This window comes from Neovison vison, chromosome 4 (assembly GCF_020171115.1).
Source record: "Neovison vison isolate M4711 chromosome 4, ASM_NN_V1, whole genome shotgun sequence".
NCBI lineage: Eukaryota > Metazoa > Chordata > Mammalia > Carnivora > Mustelidae > Neogale > Neogale vison.
In genome coordinates, this window is record NC_058094.1 from 153,187,277 (window position 1) to 153,208,987 (window position 21,711).

Genomic DNA, 21,711 nt, shown 5'->3' on the forward strand with positions numbered 1-21,711 from the left:
TGATACTGGCTGCATCTCTGGTCAGCATCTAAGGAAACACGAACCACGGAAAGCAAAGAAGACAAAGCTAAGTCTGCGACCATAAAAGTTATTTTTTGAAAACAAAATTAATTTTTCACTTTAGCTGATTTTTCTAATCTCACATTCTGGCAGTGTTTTAATGCCCAAAGCACAAACTTTAGACTCTCCCAAAGCTATCTAAGCAATGGGTGGTACTGGCTGATCTCAATTCATTAGTCAGGTTCAGAAGAGAAGGAAAATGCCAAGAGAGACTTATGATCATTATCTCAGAAGCAGGAATGTGGTTTACAGGCAATTTCTGTCACCATAACCCCAAACTGGCAGGAATTTTGTATGTCATAACTATTTATTCTGGAATAGCCCACTTAAAAATAGTGGGATTTCACCTACTTGCCTCCAAAACTCTCAGATATGGTATAGAAAAGGTAGACAGGGAAGCTGTTCACATGCTTGGAAGTGGGTGGGAAATAGGGAGATGGTAAGGCAGAACAGATGATTTCCAAAGAGAAGATGCCATATTCCTTAAAGTGGAAAGAGGAGTGCCCTGTATGGGTTGTGAATGTTTCTCCTAGGAAAGATGAACAGTAGTTATTCATATGGGGAGCTAGTAGGGGCCTGTGTGTGTGTGGAGGGGGGGGTTGGGAGATATCTGTAATTCCTATCCTACGTTCAATCTTTGCTACTGCTTACCAGACTTCGACATGTAAATTACCTAAATGTAGAGAAAAACCTAAAAAATATAACACCTGGAAAGTGTAATGTAAGAACCATTAAAAGAGTAGCTCTCACTGCATTTAATCCAAAACTTAGACCAGTTCCCCTTTTATACCAGGCGCTGAGAGGAGTAACAGTCGATACAGAGATAAGGAAAACAAGATTTTGAACACATAGGGTTGATTCCAAGTCCAAAAACATATCCATTAAAAAAAAAAAGAACAAAACCAAAAAACCTCTAAGTAGATGAACTAACTAGTAGCAGCTGTATGGAATTAATTAATGATGTTTTTCTATCTGTAGAGATCAATTTATTTTCCAATGGTCAATTACCACATTTGGGCTAATATTTTACAACGACTCCTATGAAACTGTGATTATGATCTAAATGGTCACAATGACAATCTATTTTTTCCCACACTTTATCAAAAAGCACAACATCTCACAAGTCTGTAGATCTCTTTTGCCCACCCAGTGATCTTAAATAGAGCATCTGTCCTTCTTCAATTCTTAACTCTGTTAATTTTGACAACTGGAAATCATACCGTCAGTCAAATAGGAACATGGTGCTGCTGTCAATCAATTTTCCAGTTCACTCTGGTCTGTAAGTGCCTCAGTGAAGAACAGCTAGTGACCATGGCCTAAGAAACTGGATCAGGCACCTGGGCTCCATGCAGCATGAAGCTGACTTCAGGGGCTGGGTCATGACTATGTCTGAGACTCTGGCAAATTTTTCAGTTTCTCAGTACCTCCACATCCTCACATAAGGGACGGGGACGGTAATAATCCCCACCATACCGGGTGCTGGTGAAGATGAAATGACAACACACAGTCCTTATACCAATGCTTTGCTCATAATGAATCACCAGTGACTGTTAACTATTACAGGTTCTTCGCAAGCCTGATTTCTTTTGCATTGTTCACAGATTATCAATGCAATGTTCTTTTTTTTTTTTTTTAAAGATTTTTATTTATTTGTTTGACAGAGAGAGATCACAAGTAGGCAGAGAGGCAGGCAGCAAGAGAGGAAGGGAAGCAGGCTCCCCGCCGAGCAGAGAGCCCGACGCCATGCTCCATCCCAGGACCTTGGGACCATGACCTGAGCCGAAGGCAGAGGCTTAACCCACTGAACCACCCAGGCGCCCCATCAATGCAATGTTCTAATGTTATTCATCGTATCATAGGAACCAGAAAGCATCCTCTTTTTTCCCCTTCAATCTCTTTATTTTCAAACTTTCTGCATCTCTCTTTCTCTCTCTCTCTCTTTTTCCATTGTTTGGAGTTTAATATTTGTTTTCTGTTCCTTTTCTTAAGGTGAATTTTAAATACAGACAAATGAACAAATCTGACTTGTGCATATGATGGGTTGTGAAAAAAGCCACATAATTGAGTAATCACAATCCCTTATCAGTATAGAGAACTCTTTCATAATCCCAGAAAGTTGTCCCTCATATCTCTTCCCTGTTAATCCTCCCTCACCCATACAAAGACAAAGTTCTGTTTTTTTTTTCCTTTTTTTACCTGTTTTAAAAATCCTAGAAAAATATAAGAACTAAAAAATAATATATTACCTTAACTCTTTAATTCATGAGATATAAATTCCAAACAAATGTCAACATATGAAATGTATAATGGGTATAATGTTAATTTCATTTCCATTTACATTCAACATCAAGTTAGGTTTTATTACTGATATTTCATCTGGTTTCAGAAAGTAAATTGTCTTAAAGATTAGCAAATATTAAAACCACAGGCATAATTTTTTCCTCCCAAGTTCAGAATAAAGGAGTATAAGTCCCCTACATTCCTCTCATTACTAGAAGTATGAAAGAATCCAAGAAAAGAAATATCTTCAAGCATAAAATTTGACATGCCCTCCCTTTCTCTGTGAATATCTGTCTGTTTATCTATGTACACACACAAACATATGCATACATAAGATGACTAAATATAACTCCTATAAACTTTGCTTTTATATTAATTTAAATATTTAAAAAATTACCTTAGCAGATTTCATTTCTTAAATAGTTTTTCATCTCTATATTTCAAGCCTTTCACAGGATCTTTTTAAAATAGTAAATATACTTATGTTTGAGATCTTGAAGGTATCCTACTGTGATAAACTTTTTAAATATGTCTTACTGTGTTTAAATATAAATTGTCTCAAACTAGAGATAAACTAATTAGCATGAGCCATATGAAATTAATGTTTTTTATTTTTAGGGATTGACTTGTTTTAATACAAAACTGATTATAACCTACAGAACAAAACCTCCTAATTATGCTAATCAGTAGTTGATTATTGTAAATAATTAGCAGAAAAGTGTACATGAACACCTTTGACATAATTTTCCTCAGAAAAATAAAAAATAATTGCGCTTTGTGTTTTATAATAATAATTTTATTAACTGATGTCAATACTATAAACATTTCACTGAAGTCAGTACGCATTTCTAAATAAAGGAAATACAGTAACCAAAAAGACAATCTGAAGAACATTTATACACTTACCTTTGTAAGTCAGCTTGAGTCGTGGAATATTTTGCTTAGAAGTTCCAATGACTGGAAGAAAGAGCATGGTCATGCTTAGTATCATCAAGGCATGGAAAAGGTGAAAATCGTGGCTTCTGAACTTCGGTCTCTCATTTTTATTAGCAGTCATGATGAAAACAATGATCTCTTTCAAATGGTGTTAATTTAATCTAAAAAATAAGAAAGTGGCTATTAATACAGCAGTTTATAGATTTTCCTAGATTTACTAAGTTATAATTTTCTGAATGTGTATAGTTTTTAAAAAATAATTTTTGTTTAGATCTTGCAAATTGTTATAAGGGAAATAAATCAGAAATAAATAATAAAATTTAGGTCTGCCTTTACTCAGATGCAGAGATCAAGACATAACTAAATTTCGGGGCGCCTGGTGGCTCAGTGGGTTAAGTCGCTGCCTCGGCTCAGGTCATGATCTCAGTATCCTGGGATTGAGTCCCGCATCGGGCTCTCTGCTCAGCAGGGAGCCAGCTTCCTCCTCTCTCTCTCTCTCTCTGCCTGCCTCTCTGCCTACTTGTGATCTCTCTCTGTCAAATAAATAAATAAAATCTTTAAAAAAAAAAAAAGACATAACTAAATTTCAACTATTTAGGATGATTAACATTTCTTCCTCCATTAAAGTTTGTCTGTTTGTTCTAACATAAATACAGAAGGAGCCAACTCTTTCTAACTTGATGAGATCTTTACTCAGATAGGAATAGTAGTAGAAGCCCATTCTTTCCCCAAATCATTCCCAAGGAAAAAAGATGTCTAAGCAAAAACAAATAAAAGCTGTTATTTTCAGGGAGTTCATTTCTTGTTTCTGATATAAAGATGTTTTAAAAGTCTACTTAAGGGGCACCTGGGAGACCCAGTCCATTAAGCATCTGTCTTCGGCACAGGTCACAATCCCAGCTTCCTTGGATTGAGTCTCGTGTCAGGCTCCCTGTTCCATTGAAAGCTGGCTTCTCCCTCTCCCTGTGCTGCTCCCTGCTGATTGTGCTGTCTCTCAAATAAAGAAATAAAATCTTTAAAAAAAATAAAAATAAAAATTCACTTAAAATTGGAAAAAATAGGAATGATTAGGTCGGGCCACCACCACAGATTTTAGGACTGGGATGATGCAATCTTACCCACACCGTATATACTATTCCACACAGGGCAATACTGAATAGAAAAACAAACTAATATAAAAGGGTTGATAAAAGAGAGGAAATTGTTATTAACTAGGATGCCACAAATAAGCTGCCTTGGTTGTCTTTTTCTGTTTTTGATCATGACCTTGGCCGAAGTCAGACTGCTTCTAACTGACTGAGCCACCCATGCACCCCAGTTGTCTTTGTTAAGACATGGAATAAACTAAAACACATATTTCAAACTAAGACTGATAATTATAATTACAAATAATAGTCATCGAATATTTATATGTACCAGATACTTTTTGTTTTAAAGTGCTTTCCATAAATGAAATGACTTAATGCTGTTAAATTAACTAAACAAAGGAGGCCATTAGACTCAGGTGGCTCTGATGAGGTTGTGGCCTCCTTAAGCAAATGGAAATCTAAGTCAATAAATGCATCAAAATCATAAAATCAAAGCTTTTATGATAAAATCAAATCATAAAATCAATCACAAACAAACAATAGACCTTAGGCTACAGCTGATTCTTTCTTTGCTTCTGCACTTTCCCCACACAAGTCTGTCCCTGACTCCTGAAGGCAAAGCTTTGCTAACCACTTCCAGTTTGGCCCTACATGACTGGAATCAATTTTTGCATAAAAAAACTTAAAGTTTTAATATGTCTCAGTCTATCTTTTAATAATGCTATTACAGCCATGAAAGATGGATATTTACCTCATTTTACAGATGAGGAAACTGAGGTACAGAGTTAAATGGTTCTCCTAAGGTCACATGGCATATAAGAAGTAGATACAAATATGTGGTCAGGACTTGAGTTAGATTTGGCCTCTTAAACCCCTAAGTCTTTGGGTGCTTTTCAGTATGGTAGAACATGTGATCTTTAACTTTTGCAGTCTTCAACTTCTCTTCTTTCTCCACAAAGTTACCACTGCTTTTTTTTTTTTTTTTTTTTAAACATATAACGTATTATTTGCTTCAGGGGTACAGGTCTGTGACTCATCAGTCTTACACATTTCACAGCACACACCATAGCACATACCCTCCCCAGTGTCCATAACCCAGCCACCTATCCTTCCCCTCCCACCCCCCAGCAACCCTCGGTTTGTTTCCCAAGATTAAGAGTTTCTTAGGGTTTATCTCTCTCTCCAGTCCCACCTTATTTCATTTTTTTCCCTCCCTACCCGCCATGACCCCCTGCCCTGCCTCTCAAATTCCTCATATCAGAGAGATCATATGATAATTGTCTTTCTCTGATTGACTTCTTTTGCTCAGCATAATATCCTCTAGTTCCATCACGTCATTGCAAATGGCAAGACTCTAAGGTTTTTTGATGACTGCATAGGATTCCATTGTATATACCCCACAGAAAGAATCTTGCTATTCTTACTTCCCAGGAAGATTTCAGATATAGTACCTGCTTTAACTTCTGTCCAAATAATTTCTGTGCTTTCTTGGTAATAGCTGTAGCTATAATAAAAACATCTTCAAAAAATTACTTTAAGTAATTTTCTTCGTATTATTAAAATATTCTACGTTTATATGGTTTAGGTTTTTTTTTTAATATTTTATTTATTTATTTGACAGGCAGAGATCACAAGTAGGCAGAGAGGCAGGCAGAGAGAAAGGAGGAAGCAGGTTCCCCACTGAGCAGAGAGCCCGGTGTGGGGCTCGATCCCAAGACCCTGAGATCATGACCTGAGCTGAAGGCAGAGGATTTAATCACTGAGCCACCCAGGCGCCCCTATATGGTTTAGTTTTAAACAAAGGTGTAATATGAGTGAACTTTCTTATGAAAGATCAACTCTTTAGTAAATGCCTATGCATATCAAGGATCTAATTACTTTGAATCTCAGAAGTTAGGGTCAATCTGGGAAAATGAATTAAAATAAAATTTAGGGATGTACTGATTTATTTTTATACATGACAAGCATTTTAAGGACAGACAACAAATTTTATGTTTCATGAAATGTTAAATATGAATGCTAAATAAATTATATTTTATATATATTTTTAAATATATATATATTTATATTATAATAATTTAATTATCTTCAAAGATATCAACAGGAAGTACCTAACTATTCTGTCTTGTGTGTAATGTGCATATTTAATTCTTTTATTTAGAAAATTACTGCATATGTGAATAATAAAGGTAATTTAGACACTAATTTAAGTGTGGCACCTGGGTGGCTCACTCAGTTAAGCATCCTACTTGATTTTAGCTCTGGTTGTGATCTCAGGGTTCTGGGATCCAACCCCAGATTGGGCTCCACACTCAGCAGGGAGTCTGCTTGAAGATCCTCTTCCTCTGCCTTTCCCTTTGCCCCTCCCAACCCTCTCCCCAACAACCTCCACTCATACATATTCTCCCTCTCTAAAATAAATTAAAAATATTTTTAAAAAGTAGTATTATACTAAATATGCCACATATGAGATATTATATTCACATTTACTTGACAATCCTTGAGCAGTATTAATTAAATATAATTTGAGAGAAAACAGGAATGTCCTTCTAACCAAAAAGATCTATGCCATCAGTAGCAGTCCATGAAAATTTTAATTTTTAAAATTTCACTAATGTATAAAATAAAACACTAACAAAGTCCATCTTTATATATTTAAAATAAGTTCTTAAAAAATAAATAATTGCATTATTTTAAAGCTAGTAGAAGAAAATGTCTGTTACTGCCACAAAACAGTCATTTTAGCTGCTCCATAGGAAAATTTATCAAGATTAGTTTTAAATTATGTACATTTTAAGTTACTCAATCTCTTCAGAAATGAATCTTGCAATCTTTCAATTTGTCATTTATACCACTAAAAAATAGATACATTCTATTTTTGACTTACAGGTCCTCCTTAAAAACTTACTACTTTTATGCAAATAAGAACATACCTACAAGAATATATATGTAACAGTCATTAAGATCATAGCTGGTCCCCAACCATTTATTAAGATGAGGAAAAAGATAAGACTTTTCTGAAAGAAGTGGTTGATTACATATAAATAAGTAAAGCACCATGAAATGATTTCTAAAATCAAGATAATTATGGGATGCTATGGAAGACAGCTCAAAGGAGTATCATATAGATTTAAGCAAGACAAGGATAGTTGCACAGAGGCCAGTGAAAGGAGAATGGAAAGCAAAAAGAGATAGTTTCAGAGGACAGTGATAACTCATTAACGGTTCTTGAAAAGCCAGAAGCATTATCGACTTGGTTAGACTGCTATGACGAGAAGGGATAGAATAGCATAATCCAGAAAGGGGGCAGAGAGAGGACACCAAAGATGAACCTGACCTAACTGCTAAATGTGTCTGATTGCCTGTTCTGATACCCAATATATTATGACTCAAATAATGCCATTACTCCACACTGCCTCTGATATTAGATCATATGTGCTGACTCTACGCATATTCACCAGCGACTCTAATCCCATTTGGCTGTTCCTTTCATTTTTCCCTTTATCTACACGTTAGCCAGAATATGGGTGCTAATTGCAGAAGATCCATAGCTTTGGCATACACACATGTATTCCTTCACTTACCCTTCCTCCTACTTCCTATACCCTCCTCCCACCAAAAAAAAGGAAAGGTAAATGGAATATAGAATTTAAGTATATTAAACTTCTCATTAGGTTTAGTTTTTCTGAGATTCTGGACATGTGAAATACTACCTTTTTCTTCATGACGTGCAACAAGGCATGTAATGCGAATGTATGTTTAGGTACACAGGCAAAAGAGAGGGAACTTTCCATGTGTGCATTTTATTAGCAATAATGACCTCAGTACAGGACCTTTCTTGGGAATTAATGACCAGTTGGGGTTAATGGCCCTTGGCTCTGTATTGAGATACCTACTCCTCCAACTGATCATTAATCGCTAAGACGTGCCCTGTGCCTCCAACACTATAACTTAAGAAGATTGATGTTTTGGTTTTCAATGAACAGTAGTCATACTGTTCCTTGTAACCCAACTCATTAATACTGTTAAATAAGTTAAAAATCAAAGTGCCGTTTTCCTGGCTACATGACATTCCGGTAAGTGCATGCACGTGTTCTTACATATGCTAAGGGTGAAAGACAAAATAAAACAAAAATCCTGAAACTGCCAGAACTTGTTTTTTTTAAACTTTAAATATTTTTCTACTATAAAACAGCCACTCTCTATAATCTGCTGTTCCTGATTCATTGTTTTTCTTCCCAACAATCCTCTGAATTCAATAGTTAATCTTTTAATTGAGGTAATTTATGGGTTAAATGGATAGCCAACAACCTCTCCACTAATCTATTGATGTTTTGCCATCTTCCTTCCAGTGGATGTGGATGTGTGTGTGTGTGTGTGTGTTATGTATGCACACGTGTGTGTCCTGCATCTGGGAGGAATTACAGAGAGAAGTAGGTGTGATTTAACCTAAAGTGGGTGGATTTAGTGAATTGCATAGGTTATACTGCATGCTACTGTCTGTAACAAGCTCAACCTGGAGCCAATTAACTGAATGTAATCTATTCCAGATGTTCACTGGAACAAACAGCACTCTTGGGGATCTTCAGATGTGGAGCCAATGGAGAGTGTTCTGATTATGAGAGATTTTTACACACTGTTCCACTAAATCAGAGATCCAAATGCATAATCTAACATTCAAGAAGGCCTTGTGCCATTTCCCAAAGGAATACAAAGAGTCCAGGGCTTACTGGATGGATAGTAACTCATCAAAAATATTATTTGAGGGGCAAGGGATATAAAATTTTATATGTGAATTTCATTGAGTTGCCTTATTTACTTATATCCGTCTATTCCAAGTGTCATTAAGATAATGTATAATTATGGTGAAAAATATATTCTATGCATAGGACAAAAATTTAAATAGTTAAGTCTTGAGACGTAAAAATCTGAACACATAGGTTCAGGATTTTTTCTCAGGGGTGTGTGTGTGTGTGCGTGTGCATGTGCGCGCGCATGTGTGTGTTGGGGAAAGAGGCAAAGAATCCTTGATTTTTTAATTTATAAAGGGTTATTTGTTCCTCATACCTTCGTGGTACACATAAAGTCACTTGAAACTTTTTTACTCATTCAAGAGACATGAGGAATCATGACTACACACAAATTAGTAGTATTAACTGTATAAGCTTACTTTGCCTAATTGTAGCTCATACTTTTGAATCACTATTTGATTAGATGGTTTTTCTGTAGGATACACAAAACTGATAAAATATTAGTAACATGACTTCATGGTAAGGATGTGGACAAGAAACCAGACAGAAATTATAGAAGAGACTTGAAAGTCAAAGAGACAATATAGGCAAACAAAGAGAAGCTTTTTGTTTGCAGAGGGCTATCTTATATTCCATGGATCAAGTGCAATGATAACAAAGAAGAGTGCAAGTGGTATGTACGAAGATCCACTAGGATAGGCGCTTGGAATGCTAAAACTTTCATGTACATGTATTTTATCTCATCCTTTCTAAATTTCTTTTTGCATGTTTTCTAATATATCTAATATCTTACTACTTAGCACAGTCAGGGGTATGCAATCATGGTGCAAGTGTATAGTACTCTCACCAGTGAGTAGAATTTATGGGGCAGAAAGTTTTCATTGAAAAATTTTAACTATTAATGGGCTTCATTGTTTTAAGAAGTCAGGAATTCCTCAACGATTAGTATATTCCCATGGAGTCTGAGAGACCATCTGATGTTTTTAGACATCACGAAGAACATTTAATTAAATGTTAATTACTTCCTTACATCCTTATGGATATTTCACCATATACCAAACTAAACATGAATAGCATCAGTAATCAGCTATAAAGTTGAGCTGAATTCTTTGTAAGTAAAGAAACACTACAGTAGTTACATTTTTATTTGCTGGGGTTTAATCACAATGTCTACATTTCTAAAAAACACTGAAAATATTTCGTATAAATACCTGCTCAACAAAGCCCTTTTGTACATGTTACTTGGGTTTGCATGTCTTATAGCCTTGTACTTACAGCCACATCAAATTATACAGGATCTCAGCCCTAATGAATCCAGTTCAACAGAAAATAATAGTAAAACTTCAGCACATACAAGTGTAACCTGTTAAGATTACTATTGTGGATGGCACTTTTTTCCTGAATGTAACAGTAATAACAAAACAATGCTTGTAAAGGGGTCCTAAAGAAATAAAGTGTCCCTAAGGCCCAAATTGCTCAAATAATACAAAAAAAAGAAAAAAAAAGAAAAAAAACACTACTGTAAGTGACTTTATGCTAGTCATCTTCCTTGTCCTAAATTTCCTATCATTTTGCTACTCAAGGAAATACAGTTATCATCTCATAGGGTCAGAAAAAACACTAACAGCATAATCTTAGTTGGTCTCTCCTTTAATCTGATTACTCCACAATTCAAAGATTTAAGATTTTCCTTTTCAAAATCTCACACTCTAGAGAATGTTTTGTTCGATGCAACGTCTCATGACAAAGATCATGAGAAGATCTTAAAAAGAACAGAGATCATCTTATAGATCACCTTTTAGAATTCTGATATGCATTCTGAGAATTATAGAATATTTATAGGTATTCTATGGAAATATTTAGAGAAATTATAGAATATTTGGCAAATTTCAATGTCTGCCCTTTATATTTAAAATATAAATGTATAAAATGGGGCACCTGGTTGGCTCAGTCAGTTAAGTGTCTGCCTTCAGCTCAGGTCTTGATCCCAGGGTCCTGGTATGTAGCCTTGCTTAGCGGGGAGTTTTGCTTCTCCCCTGCCACTCCCCCTGGTCCATGGTCTCTCTCTCTCACTCTCTCTCAAATAAATAAAAAAATATTTAAAAATATTAATGTATAATTACTTTAATTGATTATTTTTTAAAAATTAACAACCTCTACCTCAAATATTCTGATACTTGACTCTCACGGTTTAAAAAAAGTTTTTCTTTTTAATAAATAGAATGTTAAATTAAGCAGGGCAGGAATTAATGCAATTAAGATGGCAAAATAGTTGTATTCTCTGGAAATAATAAAATAAGAATTAGCCATGTGTTTATTATCGAGAGGATCTTCTAATTTATTTTTGTGCTTTTATCTTTAAGGAATGTCATTATTATCAAAACTGAGTGATATTTTGGCGAAGATCCAAAAATTTTAACTTCCTTTTCTGAAGTATACATCTAGATATTAATGTAGACATTGAGCTATATGTCCAATAAAGACTTTTCCAGACTTTACAATATTTATCTAATACTCCTGCTAATGTGATCAGTAAATAGATTTAAATCTTAAACTCATTCTTTAATGATAAAATGTACAAAATATTCTATATACAAACGAATCTCGTATTCGGATGGTCTCTGTGTCATCTAAAATAACCATGCACTAGGAAGCTTTTCTTTCAAAGTAACACAGGTGTTCTATTATATTAAAAGATATTATCATGCCGTTTGCTTCTGTAAGGCTTATAATACTGTTGAAGCAATGCAAAGACACACAAAGAAAAGAGCACGGCACCAGCATAAGAATGATGGACAAGTGTGTAGAGTTAAGAATTTTTTGTTTCCTGACATGCATGGTGGTCCTAAGCTTTACAATTTTCACATGTATGTCGCATTTTCCAATTAAAAAATTTATTGAACTAATTAATTATGTTAAAAAAGGAAACGTAGAGAGATTTTTTTACTACTTTATGCATACTTTCTAATAAGACTGTGAAACAGGAAATTCACCATATCCTCAAAAACAGTATACCAGGGATTATTAGTTGCCAACCTATAAAAATTATATAAATGTTACACAAATCATTTATGTATACCAAATAGTATTTAAGTAATTTCCCACAGTGAGTCTAAATTAAAACATGGGTTTGCATTATAGTTAATTTACAATCTCAAGGTTGTAACTATTGGAAACTAATAAATATTTACAAATGAATTAAGTCATGTTTTAAGACACAGAATATAGAATAAATATAAGGATTGTTTGTGAAGCTCCTCAACTTTTAAATAAACAGACCAAGAAATCCAATCAAATCTACCAGTAATTCCAATATTTAACAGCAAATTTTTTAAGCAAAAAAGCCTTATGGCAAGAAAAATTTGACCTTGAACTTCATATTCACATAAATTCTCCAGGAATGCATGTACTTTCAAGATCAAAACACTTAAAGTAAGTTAAATGACTCCTTTACGGCCTTTTTCTTTTTTTTTTTTTTTTAAGGAAAAAAGATGTACTAAACACATTAACACTACTTGTTTCATCACTATTTAATGAAACACCTAGGGAAATAAACTTTTCTAGCACCATGAGGCATTCATTCCATCTGCATAGGGAGGAGACTTTAAATAATTCACTTCATAAACAGCACTACCTGGGAATAAAAATAGGCAGTGTGTGAAAGGAAACGTAATGTCACACACAGACTTCAGTAACCCAGTCTTCAAAGTGGATTTTAATTTCATGGTATTTGAGATTTTATGACTCAGCTGGGTTAAATGGGTGATGGGCATTAAGGAGGGCACTTGTGATGAGCACTGGGTGTTATACGTAAGCGATAGATCACTAAATTCTGCTCCTGAAACTAATATTACTCTGTATGTTAACTAACTAGAATTTAAACAAAAACTTGAAATAAACAAAAGTAAATAAAATAATTTTAACGTGATCAATGTTATTTTACTTGTTTCTTGCACACTGAATTCAACACAACTGATGACTATGCCAACAACAAGGCAGCCTTTCAACAAATAAAACATTTTCCAGCACTTTTGGCAGTAATAGTTTTTTTAAGGATTATTGTTTATATTTTCAGTGATGGTGACAGATGTTAATGGATTTAATCTTGATTTAAAATGTTTCATATGCAATTGTTATAATCCACATATTTTTATTTTCACTCAACAGTTTTGACCTTGGCAGATGAGGAAACTGTGGCAAAGAGATAGTACTTCAGTGGCCAAGGCTTCTCAGCCAGGATCAGATGCAGGGTCAACTGACTACACACACAGAGCTCCTCCAGGAATGCAAGCGAGGTGGGGAGGTAGTCGGGGGAGGAGACCCTATCCTGGGGTCCACATGGTCTAGAGAATGTTTCTGAAGATAAGAAAGGCTTTCAACCCAGTGACTGTGACTGCTGGGATGCTCCCAGTCTCTCTTTGGCAATGTCCAATAGAACATTTGCTATAGGGCAATGCTCTGGATCATGTCCAATACGGCGCTACAAGCACACATGGCAAGTGAACACTTGAAAGGCAGGACATCTAGAAACTGGATTTTAAATTCTATTAAGTTTTAATGAGCTTAGGTCTTTTTTTTTCTTTTTCATCTCTTGCTGATGTGTAGGTCAGGGGCTAGTCTATCTAATCTAGAGTAGTAAAATTACTATTTACTGGGTAATAAGAGTAACAGTTCTGGGATAGTAAATGTAAGTACAGAACAAGAAAGGGCGAAACATTTTTTTTTCTCTCTTTCTTTTTTTCCTGGTAAGAAAATCTAGGCATTGACTGAAAGAATTTATAAAGCATAATTATCTGTTTTATAGTTCTGAATGGAAAACTAACAGAGATTAACCCTAACAATTTCCATTTTCTTTCCCCTTAAACTTATTTGAGTAAGATGAAGACAAAGAACTCTTTCATCTTTCTATTTCAGTAGCATTGGGAACTATTTTTTACAAGCTAAACACAACTAATTTTTGTTTATAAAAGAGCTATTTCTTTTTCATTTATTTGCATTTTTTAAAAAGATTTTATTTATTTATTTGACAGAATGAAAGAGAGAGAGAGAGCATGAGAGGAGAGAGGGTTAGGGGGAAAAGCAGACACACTGCTGAGCAGGGATCCTGATGTTGGACTCGATCCTGGGACTCCAGGATCATGACCTGAGCTGAAGGCAGGCGCTTAACGAACTGAGCCACCCAGGCACCCATTTTATTTGCATTTCTAATTGTGTCTTTCTTAGATGTCTATTGCAAAATAAATTTGCACATGCTCACTGTAGGGGGGATGCTAGCCCAGAAAAGGGCTAGGCACCTGGAAGACGGTTATCCATAATAAAAGTCTATGAAATCTGTCACAGATTCTTCACCAGCTCCTATTGGAAATCAAGATGTCCCCAAACCCTGACAGACTCAATATTCTCATATTTAGTTTAGTTCTACTACTAAAACACTAACAATAATTTAAAAAATAAAGTTACAACTTTTATAAATAAACCGACATTATAATTTCCATTTTTCTACACTTAGAGGGTTGCATTGTTAAATTTCTTTTATTTACATTCCTAAATGGCCCCATTTATAACTGTAACTCTGGTGGGACATGTCAGAAGTAGAGAAGAGGTAATTAAGCACTCAGGCACAAAGCCCAGCTCTGCCATTTGCCTTCTGTTTCTCAATAAAGTTACTTAACCTTACTGTGTCTCACTTATCACACCTGAAATAGTAAATAATATGAGTATTTAACTCATATGTTGTAAATATTAAAAAAACATGCTGTAAAGCACTATATTATGCCCAATACATAGTAAGTGCTCAATGAGTATTAGATCTTTAGAAATCATTATATTCATATTCAATATGTCTTCATTTTCCATTAAAATTCTTTTTAAGTACAAATGCAAATTATGGCTATAAAGACATTTAATAATGACCTAAATATATGTCTACAAATTTTAAGGCCTGTAAAATAAAGATACTTAGGAAAATAATATATAACCTCCAAGAATATGAAGACAAATGAAGAAAATCTTTGAAGAGATCACCAAAAAGGACAAATGAACATGACAGCAAATAAACAAATTCCATTTTTATGGTGTAAGAGGAGGCTGTCAGTGATTGTTTGAATTTTGTTATAAAGGATAAGACATTGTCCCTCAAATGTTTCCAGTGCTCTTCATTTAAATTAGATCACATAATTTATCAGGAAAGGGAAAGAAATAAATACCCAATAAAATAATAATTTCATATAAACCTTAAAATCGAAGTAGAATAAGGATTCATGAGTGTGTATAATACCTAACTGTAAGATGATCACTTGTATTAAAAAGATGAAAAGGATTAGGGTTCTTTTGGTGTTTTTGTTTTTGTTTTTTTTTCCTCAGAAAGGATACTAGTATCAAAGAGGGAAAAGGGAATTTAAATAACTTTGTGGGCTATGCAGAATTGAAGGGTAGAGTATACTCAATGGTATATTCAAAGTATAGCAATAACGTACGTCTATAATTCAATTTATCCTTTTTAGTGGATCTTAATACATTAAATATTTTGGGGTTTTTATGCAACTATCCAACCTGTTTCACTCAGTGCATTATTTTCCATTCCTAACACTAGCCTTTATTTTTAAAATGGGTATAAAGATCTTTCATGAACTTAGCTCTTTGTTTTCCACATTCGTTAAAACAATTTACTCTACCTAATTATGATGCCACTTTAGAAGTTTACATGCTTTATACTGGATAAGTTATGATATCCTTTGACACGTGTATAGGATTATTTTAAATAGTTAATTTAAATAATTTCCCTGCATCAAAAAATAACTACATCTAAATGCAGCTATATTTTATCCAAGATCAATTCTTACAAGTATTTTTACTTACATTAAAATTGTTAATTTATTATAAAATGAATTTTAAAATTCATACCAGCTCATAAAACACACTTGATCCTATCAACACCCTATGATTATATAACATAATATAGCAAAATTTTCTCTGATATGTAACAGGAGTTAAAAAATAATTTTTAATTTAACAGAAAACAGCAAAGCAGTATCTCCTGACTGAAAGCAGAGCAAAATTAGTTATTATGTTCATATTCAATTAGGCTTAAGTAAATTAAAAAAAAAAACTTTGATTACATTTTTAAATCATTCCAGGTCTGTAAACATGCCAAGTATTATTTATAACACTTTTCAAAATTGCTATATTTACAGCATACCAAAGATTTGAGGTTGTCTCTCTCACAGATTCTTAGTTAGTTCACCTCTTAGAGCATCTTAATATATCTGCTAGCCCTAAGATGGAACATAAAAGCACATATTAAAAAAACTTTTCCATATTCAATAATTGTTTCTGTATATATTTGTGTAAGTATTCAATGTTTCTATAACATGAACTTTACTGTCCTTAGAATGCATATTTCAATTCACGTTAATTAGAAACTAGTAAAGCTAAAAATAAATGACAATATATGACAATATATTGTGTAATACCAAGTAGCATTATTGTAAAATGATTAAATACTGTTTTATAATACAAGTTTTAAACTTTCTTTATATATATCTTCTTATGAAGATATTATATATGTAATATTTTAAAAATATGTTTTAATATACTATTTAATATATTCTATATAATCATTGTGTATAATTATATAATAATAAGTATTTATATATTCTATATATTTTTATGTATTGTGTGTGTGTGTGTGTGTATGTATATATACACACACATATATATGCAAGGTGGGGCAGAGGGAGAGAGAGAATATTAAGCATGGAGCCTGACACAGGGCTTGATCTCATGATCCTGAGTTCATGACCTGAGCCAAAACCAAGAGTCAGCCTTTAACTCACTGAGCCACCCAGGTGACCAGAAGATATTGTGCTTTAATGTATGACTCTATAACTCCTTCAGAAACAATGTTAAATATACTAGATATGCAGCAGAGAAGCACAGTGTGAACCTTGTTGAAGAGCTATGGGTAGTAAAGCTAAATTAATTCCTTACACCTCTACTCTCTTAATACTTACAAGGGAGTAGTTTCTGGGCTCACACACATTTGTATTTAAAAAGTAACATACAAATGCCCAGTGCATGAGCAGTCTGCCTGTGTAAAGAATGGACTGGGTACAGGGTACATGGGTGGTTCAGTTGGTTAAGCAGCCTGTGCTTGATATCAGGTCAGGACCCTTGATCTCAGGGTCCTGGGATTGAGCCCTGCCTTGGGCTCCATGCTCAGCAGGGAGTCTGCTGGAGGATTCTCTCTGTCCTCCCTTTGCCCCGCCCCTTCTTTTACAGGCTCCCTCTCACTCTCTCTCTCTAAAATAAATAAGTAAATCTTAAAAAAAAAAAAATGTGGCTGCTGCCTTACGAAGTGAAACTGATCAATTTCTATTTCTTTATCAGACAGCCCTGTATTTCTAAGCACCCTCTGATGTTTCTCATGTAAACTTATTTTGCCTTTTGTTTTGTTTTGCATAACATGTTTTGTGTGTTCTTTTGAAGTCTGTTCTAAATATTTGGCTATCCAGTTACCCCTTCTACCCTCACAGCCACCCTTACCAAGCTCCCTATTAACCAACATCAGTTTCTTTTTCCTTCCTCCTTTTTGAGATATAATTGACATATAACATTGTACACATTAATATCAGTTTCTGAGCTGTGTTTAATTCCATCTTTGCACCCTCTGCTATATGTGAAGAACTGGATTTAAATGGCCATCCCAACTCATTTAGGATAAGCAAGGAATTCCTGTGTTTAGCACATAGCTACAGGTGGACAGTTCCCCATTTTTATTTTTTAAATATTTCTCTACTAGAGAAAATGTTTTATCCACATGACCTCGAAAGTTTCATTAAAAAATGAAATCAGCCCTGTAGTTTGGCTTTTTAAATGCAGAATTCACTTTAGGTAATCTCTCAAAATCCTAAATAATTCAGTTCATTTATTTTTGCCACATGTTATAGCAACTGAGATAAAATTCTTGAGTCTCAAGGAGGTGACACAGCCTAAGAAATCAAGGCTTGGCTGTGCAATGATTCAGGTTGCAAATCCATTTTCACTACTTATCAGCTTTACACCCTAAGAGAATTCACTTAATTTCTCTAAGTCCAGTTCCCTCACCTATATAATGGATTCTCAGTTCTTATCAAATATGACTGTTGCAAGAATAAAATGAGATAATGCAAGGAAAGCACTTAGTACTTTGTCTGGCACATAACTAGCTCTCAAAAAAAAAAAGCTTTAGCATAAAGCTTTTTCATTTTTGCATGGACTCTGATAGCAACTATTTTCCCGAAGATAGAAAGTGAATATAAAACTTAAAAGGAAGCCTGAAAACTCCCATGTATTCCTATTATGCTTGCAGATGTGTTTGTATGACTTGGCATTAAAGTTCCCAACCTTCATTTCACAATGTAAATTTTTTCATTGTATAATCAGATAAAAATCCCTATTAAAGTAATAATAATACATTATTTTCTTTAAGCTAAAAGTTTGTTGGGCCATATGCACTGCCAAAATGAAATCCCAACCAAAAGAACACACTTAATTGCTTTATTTGTTATGGAAATTGTTAGAAAATAAAAATAAAGGCAAAATAAAACAAATGTTTTTGTTTGAGAACATTCAACTTGGCATTACCAAATATGTTTGCAAAAAAAGTCTATGGAGGAAGTCTTAGAAGTGAGATGAATATTTATAAACAGTTTTGACAGTCAGCCAATCTAAAGTTACTCCTGAAAGCTTATTTGGATATTGTTAAGAGCCAAAAGAGTTTATATACATAAAGAACTTTAGCTTTAATTATAACTGCTGTACTTTTTCAGAGTATTCAAAACACTGAAATGTTATAGTATAGTAAAACCACAGTTTAAAGACCTTTCCAAATAATATTTAGGACATTCCATACGTCTCACAAGATTTGTATTTGTTCTTTCCAGAACAAGTGTAATTTCCATCTATGGACACTTGCACTTTTTCAGCCACATGAAGGCAAGGACATCAATCCCATTCGCCACTCTACCACCAAAGCCTAGCACAGTGCCTCGCAGAAAGTAGGAGAGGAGCATATATTTGTTTAACAAATGAAAAAAGCCGTCATTCTCTTTTTTCCTTTATCAGCCCACTTCTGTGGCATACGGTAATAAGTAGCTAAAATCTCTGTATATCATTCCTATGTGTGATATCATGATGACTCAAAAAATCTGGCAAGCTTCAAGAGACCTAGAATCACATGGGAACTTTCAGACCAAATTAGAATGACCCATAGCTGCTACAAAGATCCGTATCAAAAACGAAAAAGAGAGAGAGAAGAAAAGAAAAAAATTAGAAGGAATGACTGAGTCAGAAACATTCTTGGTATTTTGGTATTTCTGGATAGCTTTTTTTTTCAAGAGGGTTCAGAATCACATTTTTCTATGACCTCACTTGAGAATGTTACGGAAAACCCCTGTATGGAGAAAGGCCATGAAATGTGAAGAATTTGAAATTTGGAGTTAAGTAAGCTTAGGTACGAATTCCAGTTTTACCACTTTCTGGACAAGATTTTCTTAGAGATTTAGGAAACACTGTCACCATGTTATGTTATTCATTTTGAAGTAATATATATTAAAATCCCTATCCACACCGTAGGTGTAAAGTAAATCTTAGCCATTCTGAGTATAATTCTTTATTACAGATTAAGATAGCTCCACTCTCCCAGTGGAGTGTGATCTGTCAGTGAACTCTGTTGGTACTTAAGATTTGGAAGCAAGCAAATGCTCCTTAACGATTTGGAAAATTCTGAGATTCACCCCTTTCCCCCATCCCTGTGGTCTCAGTGGAGAAACTTTCATAAGGAAAGGTTATTTTAATGTGATTCTTTCTTTACTATCACCTTTATACTCCTTGTTTCTATCTTCGGTCAGTTACTGGCCTTTATCTAAAAGACAAAGCAGAAAACTGAGCATAGGTAGAAATTAAGCACATATTAAGAATTATCCATTAAGGGGCACCTGGGTGGATCAGCCAATTAAGCATCTGCCTTAGGCTCAGGTCTTGACCCCAGGGCTTTCTGCTCAGCAGGGAGTCTGCTTCTCCCTCTCCTTCTGCCCATCTCAGCACTCATATTCTCTGTTGCTCTCTCTTTCTCTTAAATAAATAAATAAAATCTTAAAAAAAAAAAAGAATTATCTGTCAAGCATCCATCCTGTCTTTACAATTTCCGCATTCCTAGAACATTCATAGCACAAACCTTTTCCCAAGTAAATGTACATCCAGATTAAAAGAGGATGGGAGAACAGTGTCTAAGTGGTAAAATATGCAATCCACTTGAGAAAAAAGTAGAGAAGTAAAGATTATTGCTGTCCTAGGCAAGAAAGAATGTGAAGTTCAATTATAATATCACATGCATGTGTCTTTTGGAATGTCAAAGAACAGCAAAGAATTCTTGATCATAAAACAAGAAGAAAAGATATCTTCCTATACTTGGCACTTCAAAAATTCATTTTTTCAGACATCTCTTCAATAAAACTTACATTGCATTACTCCAATAACATTAATAGTTCTCTTTGCAAAAGGCATCTTGTGTACTATTTTACTTATTTGCTCAAAAATGGCTGACTGCCACAGACTGTGATAAACATCAGCATTAAGTAGTCTTACAACTTTGATTTTTCAAATATTGCACTTGAGTCATTTAAAACAAACATATATAACATCTATCTGGTGCAGAAATTCATACACTTCAGGAAAAACTGTCACAATCTATCAATGGCATTACAAAACTAAGTGTAGAGTATTTAAATTATACCTTAGTCTATAACTGTTTTTCTTTGTAAAAAGGGTAAAATCATTACCATCAGAAGGCAAATTATGCCTTATTATTGCGAAAAATAAATTTACATCAACTAGAAGAAGACATTGTCAGTATTTTGCTATTTACAGATTTTTGTCACACAAATTCAACTATTAAAATGTGACTTTTTAAAATATATGTCAGCTTCTCTGGTTATAATTTTGTAAAGGACACAAAGAACACAGGCAATGAATCACATTATAGCAGAAAGAGCACTGAGTTAAGGGTCTAAAGACGTGACTGAAGTCCTGGGTTTATCTCATGCAGGACATCTTGTCTTTAGGAATTTAATCAACCACTCAGAGACTCCTTTTATATAAAGTTAATATCTTGACATGTCACTGACCTAACGTGGATATTAGGTAGTTCTCATAGGTAGTGCATATAAATATTTCATATAAATATTTCAAAAATGGCTAACAGACAATATACATAGCCCTAACAGCCCCTTTACACAGATTTGCTTTTTCAACTTCATTTCAGAAAGTTTACTTTTAGGTCTATTCTAATTTTTTCTTTATCAAATAGACAAGAATACACACTTACACACACACACACACACACACACACACACACACACTCCAAGAGGGAAAGGTAAATAATTCTCTGTTACATGTTTTTTAATTACCAAACAAGGTTGTCATCTGTGTCAGTGATGCCATCTCATAATGTACATGCCATTTAACCTCCAGGATTAATATGTTCCACTCCATTTTCAAGTCCACTAAAGGAGCCTGAGTTGCTCTGACTGTAAGCCTAAATTACTACAATTGGTATT

At 34.3% G+C, this 21,711-nt stretch overlaps 1 protein-coding gene across 2 annotated transcripts in view; it reads right to left on the reverse strand.

The window, feature by feature from the left end:
- The window catches only part of SEMA3D (semaphorin 3D), a 202,989-nt gene that overhangs the window by 124,113 nt on the left and 57,165 nt on the right, over positions 1-21,711 (reverse strand). For both annotated transcript variants that reach the window (XM_044245928.1, XM_044245929.1), the window contains exon 2: positions 3,247-3,437. In XM_044245928.1, the coding sequence (XP_044101863.1) occupies positions 3,247-3,397 (151 nt within the window). In that variant the 5' untranslated portion in view covers positions 3,398-3,437. The remainder of the gene's footprint in view (positions 1-3,246; positions 3,438-21,711) is intronic.